The 19,850-nt window shown below is 40.0% G+C and overlaps 1 protein-coding gene and 1 long non-coding RNA gene across 2 annotated transcripts; one reads left to right on the plus strand and one right to left on the minus strand.

Annotated features, from left to right (window-relative positions):
• Positions 1–2,323: 2,323 nt before the first annotated feature.
• LOC133208979 (uncharacterized) lies at positions 2,324–6,939 on the minus strand. Its single transcript, XR_009724540.1, has 3 exons — positions 6,911–6,939; positions 4,044–4,183; positions 2,324–3,471 (listed from the first exon to the last, which is right to left on the minus strand). It is a non-coding gene; the product is annotated as an uncharacterized LOC133208979 (long non-coding RNA).
• An 876-nt stretch (positions 6,940–7,815) lies between these two features.
• Positions 7,816–19,792, plus strand: SLC27A2 (solute carrier family 27 member 2). Its single transcript, XM_061347709.1, has 10 exons — positions 7,816–8,305; positions 9,837–10,046; positions 11,196–11,354; positions 11,867–11,991; positions 12,912–13,106; positions 13,447–13,537; positions 15,074–15,272; positions 15,868–15,965; positions 18,342–18,472; positions 19,595–19,792. Exons 1-10 carry the CDS (start codon positions 7,816–7,818, stop codon positions 19,769–19,771), a joined length of 1,875 nt encoding a protein of 624 aa, XP_061203693.1. The 3' UTR covers positions 19,772–19,792.
• The last annotated feature ends 58 nt before the right edge of the window (positions 19,793–19,850 follow it).

Raw genomic sequence — 19,850 nt, forward strand, 5'->3', positions numbered from 1 at the left:
TATTTCCTTTGACAGACAAGCAGTTAGTTACTATTTTCTAGCATATGCATGCAGTTTATTCATGTGAAAGAGGTTGAAGTACCCTTAGAGTAAACTAGATGGCAGATCTTGTCTGTTCAGTTTGCTACTGCTCAGTAAATAAGGCTGTAAGAATAAAGCCTCTCCTGATGCCCTTTTTCTTAGAAAACACAGTTCTTTGATAAGCATATTTTGATAAGCATATTCCATCACTTGATGCTCTTGCTGGAAGCATCTATGAATGTTGCTCATACTGTAAAGCCTCTAAAAAGTTTGCAAAGTATAACTTGGTTAGCTTATACAAATTACACAAGTAGGGCTTTATTCAAGTGTCTCCTTCAGAGGATTTCATAAATTCATTATGAGTTTTATGCTGAAACTGATTCAAGCTACTGGTTAAAAAACAACACTGGATTTGGACACATGGATGTCACTCTTCTATCACAAATAAAAAAAAATATTAAAAAATGGCACAGTCAAAATTTGGTGGAAAGAAGCAATCTTAAATTCTCCTGAGGTCAAGATTCAGCTAAGTTTTCTGCTTAATCCTTATGCTTTCACCTTCCCTTGGCCACTTTAGCTCTTGATAGATAACAAGTCCACAACAAAGAGAAGAGAGCAAGTAGCTTACTTGCAGTGACTGGGGTACCTGTACTAACCTAACTATCTGAACTCTGAACTAACTTCTGCTGGCATAGCTCTGGAATGAGTTTGGCTGTGTGTCTGTAATGAACTAACAGAATTCAAAATCTATTTATGGGATGGAAACAATTTATCAACTCCATGAAAGAGAACTGAGCAAGGCTCCCTTTGGAATTCCTGTATTAGGAGATGAGGTAATTCCTGAGCTTTAACATCTCCCTTCCCTGATCTTGAAGTGTACACCTGTTCTGATGAATCCCAACCATGTCCACCCAAGGAAGATGAGGATGGGCTCAGTGCCAAGAATCTAGTTACCATCCAACACCACGAATCTCTCACATGTTGCTGTGGAACATTACAATTTTGTTCCTAGAATTTCACACCAGTTGCTTCTAACACCTCTTCAACATAAAGATGAGTCTCACTACAAATCACACAGCTTCACTTAGAATTTCTTCAGCTAATCATAAATGAGCAGAGCTAAGACTAAGCTCACCATTCAATACAAAGTAGTTTAAGATTTTTAACTTGAATAGCCTAGAAACACACACAGTATTGCACAGAGATTTGGTAGGCAATTTTCTAGCAAAACAAGCTCTTGGTTATAAAATGTCCATTTCTTAAAAGGGAAAGATTTCATTAAGAGGTTTTAGATCAAATTAATAAATTTAGGCAGAACAGAGGAAAGGTTCCCTTTCCTTCCTTCACTTTCTAGTCCAGTTTTCCACACAAGCTGCTGGTAAGACAGCACTTACAGTCTGCTGTAAGTGCTATATGTATGTTAACAAGCCTTCTGGCTTTGCAATAAAATGATTAGATCTCCAACTAGGCTTTTGAAGACCAGGTCCCCTCTCAAAATACCACTTACACTTCTAGCCAGTAGGCTAAGGTACTAAGTAATGATATGCAAGGAGGAGTAGCTAAGGTCCATAGTTATTAATTGCAGACATAGTAATGGTATTTTCATTTCATGCTTCCCTACTAACACACTGCTCATCTTCCGTGGAGTGTAATAGATCTCGTGTATGTCTACACTAGTAGTACCTCTATTCATAGCACACAAACCCAGACTATCTATCTATATTGTTTTGTCTAACAAGTCATGGCACGTTTATTCCCAGCCAGGTTGTACCTTTTTTGTCTTTTAAAAACCATGTCATTATCATAAAGGAACATAAAAGAGCTTGTGTCAGAGTACAGCAAGGTACCCTTACCCTTGATTTCTTGGAAATTCCAGGGTCACAGGAGCAGTTCACTCAGTGTGAAGGAGACGTTTTTGGAGGTTAGTAATTGCAAAGTATGTCAGTGACCAAAGCTGTCAAATCAGGGGCAGACTGGCCCAGCAAGTCAGCTCACCTAGCTGACCTACTGGAAATACTGATGCATTACAAATTTGTGAGCATCATCCCTCAGAAAGCAGGGAAAGGTCTGGAAAAATACCAATAAACTGCTGATGTTAGCACAGTTTAAGTGGTGCCAGAGCATGTATTTCACTGACCTTCATCTCCTGAACCTCTGCCAGACAGGGAGTACAAAAATGGAATGGCTTGAACTCTGCCATGAGTAGGTTTAGCAATTTATCTCTCCATAGACTATGAACTTGGTTCTTATGTTTATAAAAATTATTTTGCCTTGTACCCCTTCCTAAGTGGGAAAAAAAACCACAAAAGAATGTAGCATGTACGGAAGGGAGATCAAGCGGGGGATTATTATCTCCTCATTCCTTCCTTTGCATTAATTCTAACACTGGTATTAATACGACTCCTTGAGGAGCCAGTTCTACTCAATGAGTCAGATGAGAACTCACACAGCAAAACAGAGCTTTCTGCTGGCTTAGTAAGCTGAATTCATCACTGAAATGTCAGAAGAGCACCAGAGCTACAGCAAGGGAGACAGTGGAGCTAGGAGGCCATGTAAAGAGGTGAGAGTAACAGAATCACCACTTTTGGCAGTACCAATTAATCAGATCAGGGCAACCTGTTTCATCTGATTTCAACCTTGCGAGGGTTGGAACTGGATGATCTTAAGGTCTTTTCCAACCTTAACCATTCTATGTAATACAGCAAATAATCCTTTAATAGCAACTGTAGCAGCTGTGGATTTGAAGATGGGACAGAAAGGCATTTAAAACTGGAAAATGAAGACTAATTTAGCAATCCTGAAAAATACACAGTTGGGGGTTTTAATGGGAAGGGTCAGGTGAAACAGGTAAGATAATAACAAATCCTGGTGACCTGTTACACAGGTTCACTGAAGTCACAAATCACCCACTCTGAATCCCACCTGTCTGCCATCCATCAGTAATTAGGTGAGTGTTGCGTTGTGGTATAACTGTTGTCACTTCAGCCAGCTAGAATGCAGCATGCTGCCTTAGACCACTACAGTAAGGTCTCCCATCAAACCATTAAAAAAAAACAGAAAATGGAACAGAAAAGACAGGAGGGTGTGTTCTCAGAAAGTGCTGTAGCCTGGAGCATTCTATGTCTAGCCAGCAGAAGGAGTTCTGGGCTTTCCCGTGCTCCCTGTCCATGTAGCTTCCCCTTAGCTCATAGTACAGCAAGCTTGAATCCCACTTTAATACAAACTTCCAGTTACTTGTTACCCTCTGGTGACATCTCGTGGACCAAAGCAAGATATCCCTGCCTGCTGGCAAACCCTGCAAAGCCTTGACTGTCTGAACCTGCAGAGTAGAAGTCTCTTTCCCAAGTCTAAGGAACTCTACAGCATCTGGCAAGGTTTAGCTTTTCTTTAATTTTTTCTTCCTCTCCTGCTTTGTGGATAGTGTACACAAGCACTGTAGCAACAAGCTCCCTACAAAGAACTGAAAACAGAAGCAAATGAGAGAGCAGAGCAAGAAACCGAGAAAAGAAGGTAGTAGTGAGTAAATTTCATTAACTATATTTTCTAATACTAACATATTCTAGCATCTAAAGCTGAGTATAAGCAAGTGTTGAGCAGTTAGGGTTTCATAGGTGAAATCAAGAAGAAGCTATTCACTGCTTGCCACAGTGGCAGGAGCACCTACAAATAATCAGCACCACATCGCAGCTCACTGTACCCTGCAAATATTTATTAAGCAACTAACAAACCTAGTAAGCCTGGGCATCATTCACAGGGGCTGGAACAGAAGACTAGGCTCAGATTCCAGTTGTGACAGTAAGAAGTGGAAAAGCTAGTAACACTTCGCTAAAAATACTGATTTTTGGATTGTTAATTTTGGGGCCTCTATTTCAAAATACTTAGGCATTCATTATACAAGTTACATTTATATAAGTTTATTATATAACTTAATTATATAAGTTTAAATTATAGCCCCATAATGAAGGAAAAGAAATCACTTCTACATAAGAAGAAATACAGTCCCTTGTGACCTCTACAGGCACCTTGACATTTGATCCATCCCCATGGAGGATATTGATGCTGAGAAAACAAAGAGTTCTATGAATGTCAGCTATCATGGAGCTATTATAGAAAGGCATCTGCTTTTTTCAAGTGCTTCCACAAAGCATTAGGAGACTGAAAGCTGGAAATGAGGACACCACAGCAATGAGCATACATGGGAAGTCATAAACTCATTAACTGAGCACCCACTGAACCGCAGCAAGCTGCTGCAAGCAGCATTTTTTCTCCACACAGCCCATGACTGCGCAGGCTCTGAAGGGTGCTTGGGCAGAGCCAAGCACTGGCAAGAGGCCTTCTGCAGAGCCAGGTCCCACAGACAGCACCCAACATAGGGTAGCAATGACAACTGCCCATGGCAGGCCTAGCCCTCAACCTGTTAGCAGCACAGGTTCAAGCACACATCTCCTGTAATGCTAAAGAAGTATCTACCCATCCTTGGAAGCTCCACCTGCTCTCTCCAAAAATTCTGCATTTAGAGTAGCTAACTGGGGGGCGGGGAGGATGATAAGGTATTAAACAGGGTTTACTGAACTATAAAACCCAGCAAACAACTAGTCAATTAAAAAAGCACTCCTTGTCCCTAGGCTAAAAATATTTAAACTGACACTTGGTTCAACGAAAACACTGAAGCTTACATACTGCAATTTACAGCCAAAGTGACAGCTGTTTGAGAAAAAATATATGGCAGTCCATAACATTAGTCGAGCACAAAATAACCTGCCTACATTGGTTATTCCCTCACAAAAATAACTTAAAAAGGGCACCAGCCACATCATATGTGACACATTTAATGATGTATTAACCTCAAATAACTTACAAATTAGCAGTTAAATACATATTAAAACTGCTATAGGAATGAGAAATACTTGAACAAACAAAACGATATCTAGCAGCAGACTAACACACCTTTACCCCCTGAGATTACTGGAGGAAAACACATTGTCCCAGTGTGCAGTGCTGACTAATTCATAACAGGGCTTTAAAAAAATAAAACAAAATTTATTACTAAATCTAAAGTGCCAGAAGGAACACTATAGACATAGGTAGCTGGGGCTTGGCAAATGGCAGGGAAAATAACAGGAACTGAAGAAGTGTAGTTTGTTTCCAATTTGGAGGCCATCCAAATGCTTAGCAATGCTGAAATAATTACTGTTTAAGCTGTTGAATTCTAGTCCCCATTGCTAGGTGATCAGCAAGCTAGCTAGCTCATGGCTGAAATCTTCCTACAACTTAAACCTGTATGAGGACCCTGCATTAGGAGGACAATGGAAAATGTTATCTCAAGTTGTAGCTTAGAAGAACAATGTATTGTGAAAAAGCTGGTCAGCGAAGCAAGTACATGTGTGAAATTTTACATGTTTGGTTGGCGTTTTGCTGTTTGTTTTTAATGAGTCCTGAAAAAGGGGCAGCCAAAGGTCACTGGGGCACGTTTATGATCAGTTAACCTGGAACTTTGAGCTCTCCAGGCTAGTCTGAGATGTAACTGAAGAGGAAAAGGTTACATAAGAAAACTCCTCCTCAGAACACCCGTTGCAGGACCCCAGCACAATATTGCTACAGGCTCTGATGAGCAAGAGGCTGGAATTAGTTACCGCAGCTCCACAATGCTTTGGAAAGACTGGTTCTGAACGTAGCCAGTAGGGTGACTAATCTCATACTTCTCCCGGGCAGTTACCAGCAGATAAACAAGTTTTTAAAAATAATTCTGCAGCTTTTACAACTGTGAAAAAGCTGTTCAAAACAAACCAACCTGAGCCACCAGTTAAAAAGAGCAGCCCTGTTACAAAACAACTGAGAAAGCCCTCTGATTTATCCCAAAGCTAAAGTCTAATGATAGTAAGAATTTACAGTAGACATAATCAGTTAATTTCCACCTGAAGCAGCTCCCTGAAGCAGCTCATCACTCAGTCCCATTATTTCTGGCACATGGGCAGGAGGATGTGGGCAGGAAAAGCAACACTGGCTATTGGCCACTTGCAATCCACCAGCTCCAGTTTCAGAAGCAGGAGCTGCCTGGGAAGTCTGACCACAGTTTAACTAACGAGGCGGCTCTGCTCCCTCCCACCCCATTCAGACACCAGCACTTGCGTTGCGTTAGAGGTAACCACAGCTCACCTCTTAGCGAAGCGAACGCCCCTGGCAGGGGAAACAAAGCCTGCAGCGAGGAAGAGTTTCCTGGCATATCAGTGACCTGAATCAACTCACGTTGTGGTGAAAAGTATCAGATCTGATATAAAAGGGGAGCAGAAAACCATGAACAAGAGGCCAGAAAACTGTCCCCTTGGTGGCACTTAGCAAAACATAAACAAAAAAACCCAAACAAAGACAAAGCAGTCCTTGTTCACAGTAATGGCTGCCTAAACTTCACCAAGGAAATCACTGAGTTCTAGTCATGAGGTCTAGTCAGAAGGGTGAAATTCCTGGAGTTTGCTTCAAGGTTGTCTGAGTAACTGTGTCTCTTACCTTTAGACAAGAGCAAGACAAAGGCTGAGACTGTAAATTCCTTTTGTGCATCTAGAATACTAATAAATTTGAAAAGTTTTAACTAAGACAAACCTAAGTCACACCCGAAGTTTTCAACTGGCTCAGGCACTATTTACCACCTAGTGAAGAACAGCACCAGGGCTGGTACCACAAGAGGGACATGGTACCAGAAGAGGGACATGTTCCCAGGGCAGCTCACCACTGAATCTGCCAGAAAACCTCATCCCACATTTCTCCCGACGTGAACCTTGACCAGGCTTGGCTGCCTTTGCTATCGGTCACTGTAGCTCCGAAAGTGAACGTGCATGTGGCCCGTATTCCACACATTCAGCCTCTCTATCCTGAGGTAATGCAAAACGTCTACCTTACACCCTGAACTTGCGTCTCTGCTACACTGCTGGGCGCTGGCATGGCATGCAGGTAGGGAGAAAGCTCAGAAGGCTGCGAATGCACCTCAGCATGCACCAGCTGCAGCACTTCCATTCCCCACAGTCAACGAGCACTCACCCCAAATACAGTGGGTGTTATAAATAGTGGCTCAAATAAATTGACTAGAGCCAGGCCAATGAATCAAATCGGTTTATTGAGCAAGCAACAGCAAGCAAAACAGTGCTGGGCAGCTGGGGAGTCTCTGCTCCGCCAACAGCACGCACCCGATTTCCCCAAAGTCACTGATTTTACACTCTTCTTTATTCAATGTACATGCTACTCTTGGCGTACTCTGCGTCTGTGTGGCCCGTTGATAAGGGGTCTCATTCTGCCTCCCGGTGGGTGTGGAAAGCCTCCTTATCTCCTTCGGAGTCTCATTTGGCCTCCCGGTGGGTCCGGTGGGTGTGGGGAGGAAGGCTCGCTATTTTCTTTTTCATACCTAGTTTACTCTAACAGATGCTTGCAGTCTATAAGCCAAATGTCAAAGTGTTGAAATCTTCCAGTAACCTTTAAACAAGAAAGTAACTCCTAAATAAACAGTTAACTTTTAAGCAAACAAGATTTGATTAACAAACAGGAATTCACTCATCACACGGGGAGCAACAGGCAGGGAAGGATCCGCCGCGGGGTCAGTGAGGATGCGGTGCGTGCGGCGCTTGGTGAGGCGGGCTCTGAGGGGCGGGCGCCGCTGTTGCTCCTTCCTGCCCTGGGCGCCAGGCGCGGCCGTTGGCTCTCCCCGTCCCGCCTTGGGCGCGAGGCGCGGCTGTCGGTCGTTCCGCCCTGGCGGCGCGAGGCGCTGGCGGCCTCATCGCCATCACCATCACCATCGCCATGACCGCGATGGTCACGGTGGCGCTGCCCGCGTTGTGCACGGCGCTGGCCGGGCTGCTGCTCCTGCCGCTGCTGCTGCGCTGCTCCTGGCCCTACCTCTTCCAGGACCTGCGCTTCGCCCTCACGATGGCGCGGTTAGCGAGGAGGGCGCGCAGGGCCGGTGCCCGCCGGCCCGCCGAGACACTGCTGGACGTGTTCGTGCGGCGGGCGCGGCTCACACCGCACAAGCCGCTGCTGCTCTTCGGCGACGAGGTGTCCACGTACGAGCAGGTGGAGCGGCGCAGCAGCCAGGCGGCGCGAGCGCTGCGCGATGCGGCAGGGCTGCGGGCGGGGGGCTGCCTGGCGCTCCTCATGGGCAACCAGCCCGCTTACGTCTGGGTCTGGCTGGGCTGCGCCAAGTTGGGCTGCGCCATGGCGTGCCTCAACTCCAGCGTCAGGGCTGCGTCCTTGCTGCGCTGCTTCCAGAGCTGCGCGGCCAACGTGCTGCTGGCGGCACCAGGTGAGGACAGCGCTGGCCGGAGCGGAGCGGAGCGGAGCGGAGCGCGCCGCGCGGGGTTTTCGGTTGCTCCCCGCGGCGCCAGGGGGTGCCGGAGCGGCGGGACACGTTGTTCTGATGGCGTCCCGTCCTCTGAACGTGCATTTGGGGTTTTGAGATGTTGCTGCAGACCAGGTAAAGGACAAGGTTCCCGCAGTGCGCCGTGTTTTGGGTTACAAGGTGCAGGCGTTGAGCGCTGGTACCTTGTTAGCTGCTCGATGAGGGTAACAAAGACCTAGAAATAAACCAGCCCTGAATCAACAGGGTTAATCACAGTTACGTTCACACAAATGCCCAAAGTAGAAATAACCAAGGTAGTGCAGAATAAGCTGCTTGACTGCAGCTGCACAGTGACTTAAAACACATAAAGGGCATTGCAGTCTATATAAAAGCTTTTGGGAGGTCTCAGTTCGAAAACAAAGACATGAACCCATGTAGACAAATTCTGTTCCTTTTCCACAGAAGAAATTTTTGACATACTAGTGTGTTTTAAGTGCTGCATTCTGTTCTGTAGCAGAGACCTTATTTCATGCCCAGTTCTTTATATAGCATATGAATACTTACAGTATGAACGACTGACCATAGGGGAAGTCAGAGATGTGCTTTATCTGCCTAGAGTTAACAATTTCTACAATAATATATACTCCATTACAGCTTAGATAGTTGAACTCTTTATTCTACTTCATCTATTTGAAGTATTTTATATGCCCCAAAAGAGTTCAGATGAAATCTTGTCCTTTTATGATAAATTTCTGTCCAAGAATAAATTCTGTGAAATCTCTGAAGTTTCAAAATCAACCAGTATTTGAGATAGCATTTCTGGGAAAAGCTGTTGTGCAGAATAGGAAATGTATTTCTCCTCCTTCTGTAACATCCTTGCCTCAGATTTTCCAGAAAAGCTTTCAGCTGTGATAGGAAAAAAAGTAAAAAAAAAAATTGAGCTTTAGTAATAAAAATTTACTACATGCTTGACTGCACTAATGATTGCTAGACGTCATGAGAGGAAAGAAGTCTAGCACTTTTCTGTTGGACCTTGATTCTGCCCTTATTTTTATCCTTTATTTTGCTACTGCACACAGAAGATAAATACTGTGTCATCAGAACTTCACCATCACATGCTTGAAAGTTTCTGAAAAGAAATATTCGTAAGTCATTAAAACAGTTTATATGTTATTAAAGTTACTTATATCTATAATAAAATACGAATTTAAAAGTTTATTGGGGGGTGATTTATCACAGTGAAGTTTATTGGGGTTATTTATTGTAAAGGTGCTAGCTCAGATACTTGCATAAAAGGCCTTATTTTATCTCCTTATTGCCTGATGATGTCAAAGGAGCCCAACTCCTCCCATCCAGCTTTACTGTGCAGTGCTGGAGAGCATGGGTGGAATGGAAGAAGACAGGCTGTGCCAATATTTTGAGGTTCATGCAGTGATGTATAGTTCACAGAATAATACAGAATTTTCTTATAGTAGTTTTTTCTCTTCTCCTTAAGAACTGAAGGAATCTGTTGAAGAAATACTACCATTCTTGAAGAAAGAAAATGTTAAAGTTTATTATTTAAGCAAGACATCTGCTACAGAGGGAGTTGAGAGCTTTCTTGATAAAGTAGATGCTGCCTCAGATGAACCTACTCCATTGTCCTGGAGATTAGATGTAACCCTTAAAACTCCTGCCATGTACATTTATACTTCTGGTACTACAGGTAACGCAAATTCACAAAACCAGGCCATACATTCCTCACATTGTGGTTTTTTAGTAAGGAAAGAGAATTAACTTTACGTTAATTCCTTCTCTCATTCATTCTTCACAGGAAACTGAAAATTTGATACCTGTACTAAAACCAAAATCACATAGAATATAGGCTGACTTTAAGCACTAAATATGGGGGGAGGGACTTAAGTGAAAGCCAATCAAACATGAAAGTTTTATGTAAGTCAGGTCACGAGATAGCAGATACATCTTATCCTTGGAGACACTACTGGCCCAGTGTCTTGGCACCAACCAACTTGGATCATGACCTATAAATGCTAGCCATTAAGTTTTTGGGTGTCAAGAGCACCAAAAATAGCAAGGGCAGCACGAAATACAGCTAGTCATGGCCCCTGTACAAAACTGCAGCTGGTATAGAAGCTGCAACTTGTTCTACATAAAGGCATCTAATGTTAAGAGCACTGAGCCACAGCAGAAACTGGGTGACAAGGATGAAGATGAAGGCAAAACCCAAAGGCACTCAAACCTATAGCTTCATTAGGAAGAGTGGTGTATGCCTCTATACTAGTCTTTGAGCCTCTTAAAGCTGGAACTCCACTGGAAGGGAGGAAGTAGAAATCTAAGTCCTATTTTGGCTGCACAAGGCAAATGAGATGCATCTTTGTTAATGGCTCTGACATACCTGTTCTTACAGAATAGGCAAGCACTACTATCATTTTGTCTTCTAGCACCTGTTCCAACAAGTAATTAGTTCAACTGTATCTGATAGGAAACCAAGAAGAGATTTTGTAGTATGAATTTCAGTTTCAGCTAGGGTGCAAGGAGATACCTAATTCAAGAAGAGATGCAAGATTTGAGATTAACCTCTATTTTAGCATTTCTGTTCCCTTTGCTCAGCATGCATGATTCTCCAAATCTCATTTCCTCACTCTCTAGTTACTTGTTATTCCTAGGTACCGTAGTATTAGTATTAAGGCTAAACACCAGTGTATTGCATAAATGCAAGCCGCATACCTCTAGAATTAATACTTGCATCAGTGAATGAGAGAAAAATCTTTTCTTAAGCTTTTGTGAACGTGGCTGGTCTTCCTGTGGATTTTGTTCATTCAAGTTACACATCTTTTTGCTTGACTTTAAACAGGTCTTCCCAAAGCTGCAGTGATTAACCATGAACGCATAATGCGAGCTTGTGGTTTGTTTGATGCTGGCAATGTTACCTCTGAAGACATTGTGTATACTACTTTACCACTCTATCATAGCTCTGCTCTCCTCATTGGAGTCCATGGATGTATCATGAAAGGTACCATGCACTTGACTAATATGAATGAACATGTTACTGTGCAGAATTCATGATCATAGATACAGTAAGCCTTTCCCTAGTTACCAAACTTTTGAGATTAAATACTTGGTTATACATGTCTCTGTTACCTTTGTTGACTACTCCGTAAGTAAAGAGACATTTGTTACTCGGTTGCAGTCACATGACTCACACAGATCTTATCCCTGTACAGATTTTATCTCCTGGACAAACGGTATCTTACATGACAGCTTTTTTACAGTTTAAGGTAAATTAGGACTGGGTTTACATCCCCAGTAATAGCCTTTAATTTCTGATGAATAGAAATAGAGCTTAAACCAGTCATTCAGCATGGATTGTATTTCAGTATATTTTAGGAAAGAACTTTCAAAAGCTATCTAACCCTAATTCTACAGGTTTTCTAATGTGCTAAGAAGTTCAATATGGTCTTACAATATAATAAGAATAGTTCAATTTCTTACTTGTTTTACTTTTTTTTTTTTTTTTATACACAGGTGCAACTATTGTTTTGCGTGCCAGATTTTCAGCAAGCCAGTTTTGGGATGATTGCAGAAAATATAATGTGACAGTAATACAGTATATTGGGGAAGTGCTTCGGTACCTATGCAATGTGCCACAGGTAACATTAACTGTCTTTTTTCTTCCTTTGTTAATTAAACTACTGTGAATATTTGTTATATTATGCTTAAAATCTAAGAAATCTAAGTGTAATAAGGGGAAGAGGAAGAAAAAGCCCAATAAAAACCTTCCCTAACAAGGTCTGTAAATTTCATTGCATACTAGTATTAACTTTTTTCAAGAAGTCAGTATATATTTTAAAAGACTCTTCATGCCTTAAAATACTGTTAAATTACGTAATAAAAGAAACAGTTGAAGCAAAAGGCAGGAAGTGAAACAAAAGAGTCTTTATGTATTTTTACTAAAATTCTGACTATTGTTTCTCATTATCACGTTAGATATGTTTATAAATTAAGAGTTCAGTACTTGCTATTGCTGAGGATAAATGCAAACATAAAAGAAGGTATAAATGGACTGCCAACCTCACTGTTTATCACTTCACTGTGTAAACAGAAACATGCTATTCAAAGTGCTGTGAAATGTGGCAATAGAATTTTAAGCAGGCTCAATCCTGCACTTACAATGGTAGAAGAGATTTCATTTTTCCACCCAAACACCATTTTACAGGATTTAAATCCTGTAAACACTTTGCTGAATTCAGGGTTATACTCTTCTGCAGGTGGTCACCACAAGGCTTACAAAATAGTTTAATAGTGCCTGAGTTTCATTTTGGATTTTTGCATAGAATTTTTTGTTTCTGTCTTCATCCAAATCACATTAACTACAGTTAGATGTATAGCCTAATTTGCTCAGTAACTTCTTTTTCATTTCCACATAAAAAACATTAACTGTAATGATTTTTGCATAAATTTTGCTTCAGAATATGCTCAATACTTATAAAGTTTCCTTCAGTTTTCCAGAAGTAGAAATTGTGCCTTCACTCAGAAGAAATGTGAATTCATGACTGTTTCTTGTTTCTAGAGAAACAATGATCAGGATCACAAAGTCAGACTTGCCATAGGAAATGGAATAAGGGCTGATGTTTGGAGGAAATTTGTACGAAGATTTGGAAATATTAATATTTTGGAATTTTATGCATCAACTGAAGGAAATATTTCTTTTGTTAATTACACTGGAAAAATAGGTGCAGTGGGAAGAGTAAACTGCCTGCAGAAGGTAAGAATAACAACAAAACATGGCATTTTGTCCTTCTTGGCAAAGTTTGGTATATTGCCATAATCATATACCAGGCTACTTGCATGGCAAGTTGGGAAGAACACAAGGCTGTTACAAGTTTGTTTAGGAAGATTCTCTTCAATTACAGTTTATAGCTGCCCATGCTAGGTAACACAGATACCGCTTGCTGGTTCAGGTAGGTTTAGACTCAACACATTCATTTGAAATGTGATGAATTTGGCTCCTGTTAAATAGAAATATGACTGTGTAGTATAATTCTGAAATTACTTTTCAAAGATTGAATATTCATGTTTGTATACATTTTGCATATTTTCACTAGAAAATCTTACGCTATGAACTGATTAAATATGACGTAGAGAAAGGTGAACCAGTCCGAGATGAAAATGGATACTGCATAAAAGTGCCCAAAGGTAAAAAGTTAATTCCTTAAAAATTTCAGAAAAGTTCATACTTTTTAAATTACATGTCTTCGCATCACTTCTGTCTGGGAAGATGCCAAGTTCTTAAATACGAGTTAGAAAATATGTAACAAATCACATACTGCTGTAATACACCTTAACAAAATGGTACAGTGGGCAATTCAGCATCTGTATACATAGATTTTAATAACTTGTCCAATTAATAATGGACACACTAACATTTTTGAGTACAGATCTTTACTTTCAGCAGGAGCTATTTAAATCTTCTCAAGACTTTGTACTTAGAATGCCACTAAAGAAACATTTGCAAAATAGAAAGCAGTTCTCTTTTCCAGCAGTGGTTGAAACTTTTTGCCATTGGCAATAGAGAAAGCAAACATGAAAATACCGTTGTTATAATGTATTTTAGTATCAGTTTTCATAGGAGGGGGCTATATATTGGCACAGGCAAGCCTGTGTTTAAACCAGGTACTTGTGATACTTTTGATTTTGTTGCATTCTTATACATGTGTCCTCATTACTGTGAGTGAGGACAGAAATGCTCACCACCTCTGTGCGTAAGGGAAAAGGTGGACAGGTTACCAATGGTGTTGAATTCTCACTGATCAGGAATATACCAGCTATGGTAAAAGCATCCGCCCCATAGGTATAATCTCTCCCTATGCAGTCTCCTGAGCTGGGAAGAGGGGGGATGCATACACATACCTTCCATTTTTATATAAATGCAACCAATGTTTAAGTTGCTGAACTGCAGGGACATGGAGATTACCTGCAGTGTAAGAGAGAAACCCATGAAAAAATGCAAAATCCCAGGCTTGTTGGGGACAGACTGTAATTTATTTTGTGTAGATAAAATTCAGTGTATAACATCCATGCAAAGCTTTAGATAACATGGAGTTGATTTTCAGTTTACATAAATACACAGCTATTCCTGCTCCCTTCATAAATTACTCCACCTCTAGCACATGAAATGCTAAAGAATATACTAAGCAGCCTTTTGGTCTATTTTGTATTAAAAGTAAGCAAGCTGAACTGCAGTATTTGGCTCCTAAATGCTGCTGAATCTTTTGGTTGAGGGATAAGGCTGCCTTGTGCCAACTGAGTTACATGTAAGTAGCCTGTACCTTCTAAAGACATGCCTGATGCTGTGTGTAAGTTTCCTTTGTAAACACAGCTGCTACTGATTCAGGTGCTTTAAACTGAGGCTTATGAAACTGAGATTGAGAAACTGGACAACTTTTCCACTTACCAGACTAGACCTCAGAGATTCTGTTCTGCTGCATTAATACAAGCATGTGACAAACCGCATTATCTACGGGCACTTTGAGGGATAGTGAATTGAGAGGACAAGGTGAAACTCAATCTGTACCTCCATAACTGATTTTATAAAAGATGATGATTATGACAAAGTTCTCAAATAACTCTATAACATCTGCAGACTTCACTGATGTAATGAAGATTTGTTATTTTTTGATGATTGACACTGTGCATTTAAACAGGTGTTTAAAAACCTTAACCTCTTCATAGGTAAACCTGGACTACTGATCTGCAAAATCACCCAATATGCACCATTTAGTGGCTATGCAGGAGCAAAACAGCAAACAGAGAAGAAGCAATTAAGAGATGTCTTTCAAAAAGGGGATTTATATTTTAACAGCGGCGACCTTTTAGTGATCGATAAAGATAACTTCATTTATTTCCATGATCGAATTGGAGACACATTCCGGTTAGTTTATTTATTTCAGTGTTGGTCATAAGAGAATTTTTTTACATTCGCTCCCATACCCAGTATTTCCTACTGACTGATAGAGAGAAATTTCTCTTATTTCAGTCAGAAAAAGAGAGAACTGCAAGTCACCTCCAGTGTTGTGTTTTATCAGTTGCATTCAGTTACCTACAAAGCCTACAGGAGGTTCAGCTTAGGTTGATGAATGAATGCTGGTTTTCAACAGTCAGAAACCAGTTGCATTCACAGAACACCACCACTGTGGTTTCACGTTCACTGTGCTTTTAAAACTCAGAAAACATAGCGCCTAGGATGGAATCGGAGCTAAGTAATATTTTGGGGAGTTATTTGGTTAGAGTCATTTTAAGCATGATCAAACTTAAGTGTGTTAAATTTTTCTGAGATTTGAATAATCTGGAATGCATTGTTGAATTTTTGGCATGTTTTTCTCTACTTCTGATAAGAAGTTCCTTGTTTTAGCACAAAAGTGCTTTCTGATCTCAAGCTCAGTGGTCAGCCTTTCAACATTAAAACACTGGAGGTCTCTGTATGTGATACACATAAAAATCCTGACTATCAACTGCTTATTTTCTAGGTGGAAAGGGGAAAATGTTTCTACAACTGAAGTTGAAGATGTTTTAGGACTCATTGACTGTGTTCAGGAAGTTACTGTATATGGAGTAACTGTTCCAGGTATGAGTGAAGTACTTGATGTTTCAACAAAAGAATTTTTAAATACATTAACAAAGTACAAATATACTGAACTGCAGGGTATAGGTAGCCTTACTTCAACTTACGTTTCATAAACTACAATTGATATATTACATCATTTAAATAAATGGAATATTAATCAGCAAAAAAAAAACCCACAAACAAACAAACATAGCCAAAGCTTATATTAAAGTATATGACAAATGCTACCAGGAGAATGGAAGAACATGTGAAATGGCATGTAAGAAATTCCTTTCTCCTTCTTTCGCCTTTCTTTAACAATCTTAAGGAATGCAGGTTCTGAGACATTTGCTGCCTATTTTCTATTCAGAAATATGTGAAATCTTTTATTAACTTTTTAAGCGCTTATGGCAGGTTTTGTTTGTTTGTTTGTTTTAATTTGAGAGGCACTGCTGCTAAAGGCAGACTCCCAGAGATACTGGAAGCCAAAAGAGGGAACAGAGAACTTTACTTTCCTGTCTCCTGTATTTTGGAGGTACCTTCCTGTCCATGTTTCTCACTTACCTAGATTGACAGGACTCCCGTATAGCTCCTCACTGCATCTGGACTGTGATGGATGGTTAAAATGGAGCCAATTCTTACAGTGTAATGTAGGGATCTGAAATGAATCAAAGTTAGATTAGATTGAAATCCTGAGATCTTGTTGAGCAAACGGTTTGGACTAGGTAAATTATATGTTGCATGCACTTAGAGTAGCCTAAGGAGGAGGAAGAGGACGAATTTTGGAGCCCCCATTAACTAAGGCAGCAGATGTTAACAGGTGTAACAGCTTAATTAATTCATTAACAGTATTAATTAACAGGTATCATACTTGCCAGAAAGATTTCCAGGCTATGGTACATCATAACATGGCTCACATCAGTGACAATTTAGTATTTTGGAATTGAAAGGCATGTAAGAGACCCCACTCTTCCTGCATCCACCATTTACTCCTCATGTGATTCTGTTAATGTTATGATCCACTTGCTATTTCTTCTACTAAAAGTGGAAGACATGAGAACAGAAATGCCCTGTGTTTCTGAGGTTTAAAAAGACTGTTCATAAAACAAGATGATCTATTAGAATAATGAATTTAATTCAAGTAAATACTTTTTTTTTTAAATCATGTATGTCTCTGCTACACCTGTTGATCTAAAAAGCCTCTCTCTTTAAATCACCCTTATTTTCAGCTGTTTTGTGATAGGAATAAACATACATCTGTCCTAAGAGACATTTCAAAAGAAAGCTAACACGATAAATGGTTTAGAGTTCTTTATGTATTTCTCAGATTACACTCTAGGACATGAGGAAAACATGCTGTTACTCTCAACGCTCTTGTAACACCGCATAGAAGAGCTGTTAATAACCAGTTATGAAAACTTTACAGTTAAAGAAAAAAGGTTTTCTTCTTATATTTGTGTAAGAACTGGGTGGACTGTGTTTGGGGGTTTTCTTGTTTTACATGGCACAGAAATATTTGTACTTTATTAAGGTAGCTGGGGGTGACAGTATTTATCACCAGAGAACTCACTGATTCAACACTCTAGATTTTGACTAAACAAATTGGAATGCCAGGTTTCAGCAGGCATTAAAGGCAAACAGAAACAAAATTCAAAAGAAACTGAAGAAAAACTGATCTTAAATTAGCTTATGTTTGTGCTTTTCTGTAAGGATTAGATTCTACTTTCTGTTTTCACTTCTGTGAAAGCATGCATATGGTTGTAATGTAAAACTTTGTATAAGAATATTAACTATTTCTTCTTGCATTACCTGTAATCCCAGAAAAGGGAATACCAAGAGTTTTGTGGTTTAAGTGGCATCCCATCCCTCAACCACCAAAGCAGGAGAGAAGAAGCCCTCTCAGTATGTAGTTGGGCAAGTAAAAAAAAATCTGAAGTCCTTGGATTATTGCAGCATTCATATGGTAATAAACAATGGTAAACTTGGTGTTATTACTTTTTGTCCTCTTTCTGCATGGATGAGCTTGTCAGTACAAGCATGTTTACGGTGATGTATTGTAAAGCAAATTAACTCACACAGTTAAATGCTGCTGCAGGCAAACTTCTGCCTCAGAGTACCAAGAGCTGATTTTCCAGTCTTTCCAAAGACTTTAAAAAGATGGATGATTTTCAAAATATCTGCCATCTGTAGTTCTGATGCTAGGCTTTAAAAACAGTATGGCATCTAGCCTGGTGAAGCCTTACGAAAATCTAATCACTTAGATGTCTAAGGGAAAATATGTTAGAATGTTTTCTAAAGTGGCTTAGAAGGCAAAAAAACAAAAACAAAGCAGAAGAGCGTAGTCTGAAGTTCAGATTCATGTATGAACTCTAGTTTGTGCTGTCATTATTCCTTCAGGTTATGAAGGCAGAACAGGAATGGCATGTATTCGTCTAAAGGAAAACTCTGAATTTAATGCAGAAAGTACTTACAGACACGTTAAAACTCACCTTCCAAAATACGCAAGACCTCGTTTTATAAGGATTAAGGTAAACCAGTGTTCCTAAGTAGCTTTTGTATGTCCATCCGCATTGTGTTTCCTCTATTTTCTATGAGGACTATGGACTTCCTACTTACACCAGCAATTCTCAAAAAGGCGTCTTTTAACCTCTCACTTGCTCTTATCATTTACCAGTATGAAAGTACAACTACACCCAGATGTTTCAGTTCAGCCTGAAAAAAACACAGTTGCATGAGCAGTTACAGGATACCCATCACATTTTAACATTTGAAATCAGGAAATTCTCTTGGAAAATAGATTTCCTGTTGTATTCCTTCAGCACAGTAATATGGGTGTGTTCTCTCTTCAGTGTAGCTCCCTCTACAGATTGTTCTGTGCAAAATATCCACACACAAGCAAATACAAGAAAGTTGTTTTTTGTAAGAGAGGCCTTAGATTTTTATTCTACCAGTGAATAAGTAGCCAAATTCTGAACGGAAGTTGAACTTACATTAGGAAAATATTGCAAGAACATCACCCCCACCGTACTTCTCAAGTTATTTAAAATAAACATGGCTCCTTTGAGAAATGTTGCGTATTCACTGGGGTGATTCAAGAGGACTAACACAGAGATACTAGCATGTCTACCTGTTTAATCAGCCTTTAAACTTGAGCTCTACAAACAAAACAGTTGACCAATCACGGCAGTGGTCTGTCTTGCTGTTCCATGTAAAGTACAGTCTTTGTCAGTCTCCAACTGACATTTTCTTTACTTTGCTGAGAAAAAAAAACCTCTTGTTTTTTGATCAGAGAACATAATTGAGTATTTCTGGATAAACCCCGTGATTCTGTCTGACTAAAAGTTAAAAACTAGTGTTTTCCTGCCTCTTTCAAATCAAATAGTAAGGTAAGCCTTTCATTAATGTATCTGTGGCCCAGCACTCTCAGAGTAATTACCACACCATTCAGAGTAATTACCAGCCTACATATTCCAAAGTCCGGTTATTATCTGATGAATGCAGATAGTTTAGACCTCTTATTACTGAGGCTTCAACTTCTGTGCTGTATGGATTTTCTTTAAATATGATTCTCTTTACATTTAGGAGATCTAATCTAATTCCCATAATTATATGCTGACATTGATAAGTAGAGATGTAATTTTGTGTTTTAGAGCACCATTGAACTTACAGGAACTTTTAAGTACCGTAAAGTACAACTAATGGAGGAGAGTTTCAATCCAGCAGTCATCAAAGATCGCCTGTATTTCCTAGATGACAGAGAAAACCTGTACGTGCAAATGACCCAGGACATTTATAATTCAGTAAAAAACCATGACCTCAAATTGTGAGCAAGTAAGAAAAAAAACCAACCAAAACCAACCTGTGTTTTATGATACTCAGTTTTTAAAGTATCTGTTATTGTAACTT

The sequence above is a fragment of the Neopsephotus bourkii genome, unplaced genomic scaffold, assembly GCF_033783945.1.
Source record: "Neopsephotus bourkii isolate Nb327-2 ecotype Australia unplaced genomic scaffold, CSIRO-AGI_Nbou_v1 NB_318, whole genome shotgun sequence".
In the NCBI taxonomy this organism is placed as follows: domain Eukaryota; kingdom Metazoa; phylum Chordata; class Aves; order Psittaciformes; family Psittacidae; genus Neopsephotus; species Neopsephotus bourkii.

Bases quoted from the DNA above. Each gene is read 5' to 3' on its own strand.
- SLC27A2 (XM_061347709.1), top strand. From the start codon at position 7,816: ATGGTCACGGTGGCGCTGCCCGCGTTGTGCACGGCGCTGGCCGGGCTG. The intron at 8,306-9,836 runs GTGAGGACAGCG...CTTCTCCTTAAG, and splicing joins CGTGCTGCTGGCGGCACCAG to AACTGAAGGAATCTGTTGAA. The intron at 18,473-19,594 runs GTAAACCAGTGT...TTTGTGTTTTAG, and splicing joins CTCGTTTTATAAGGATTAAG to AGCACCATTGAACTTACAGG.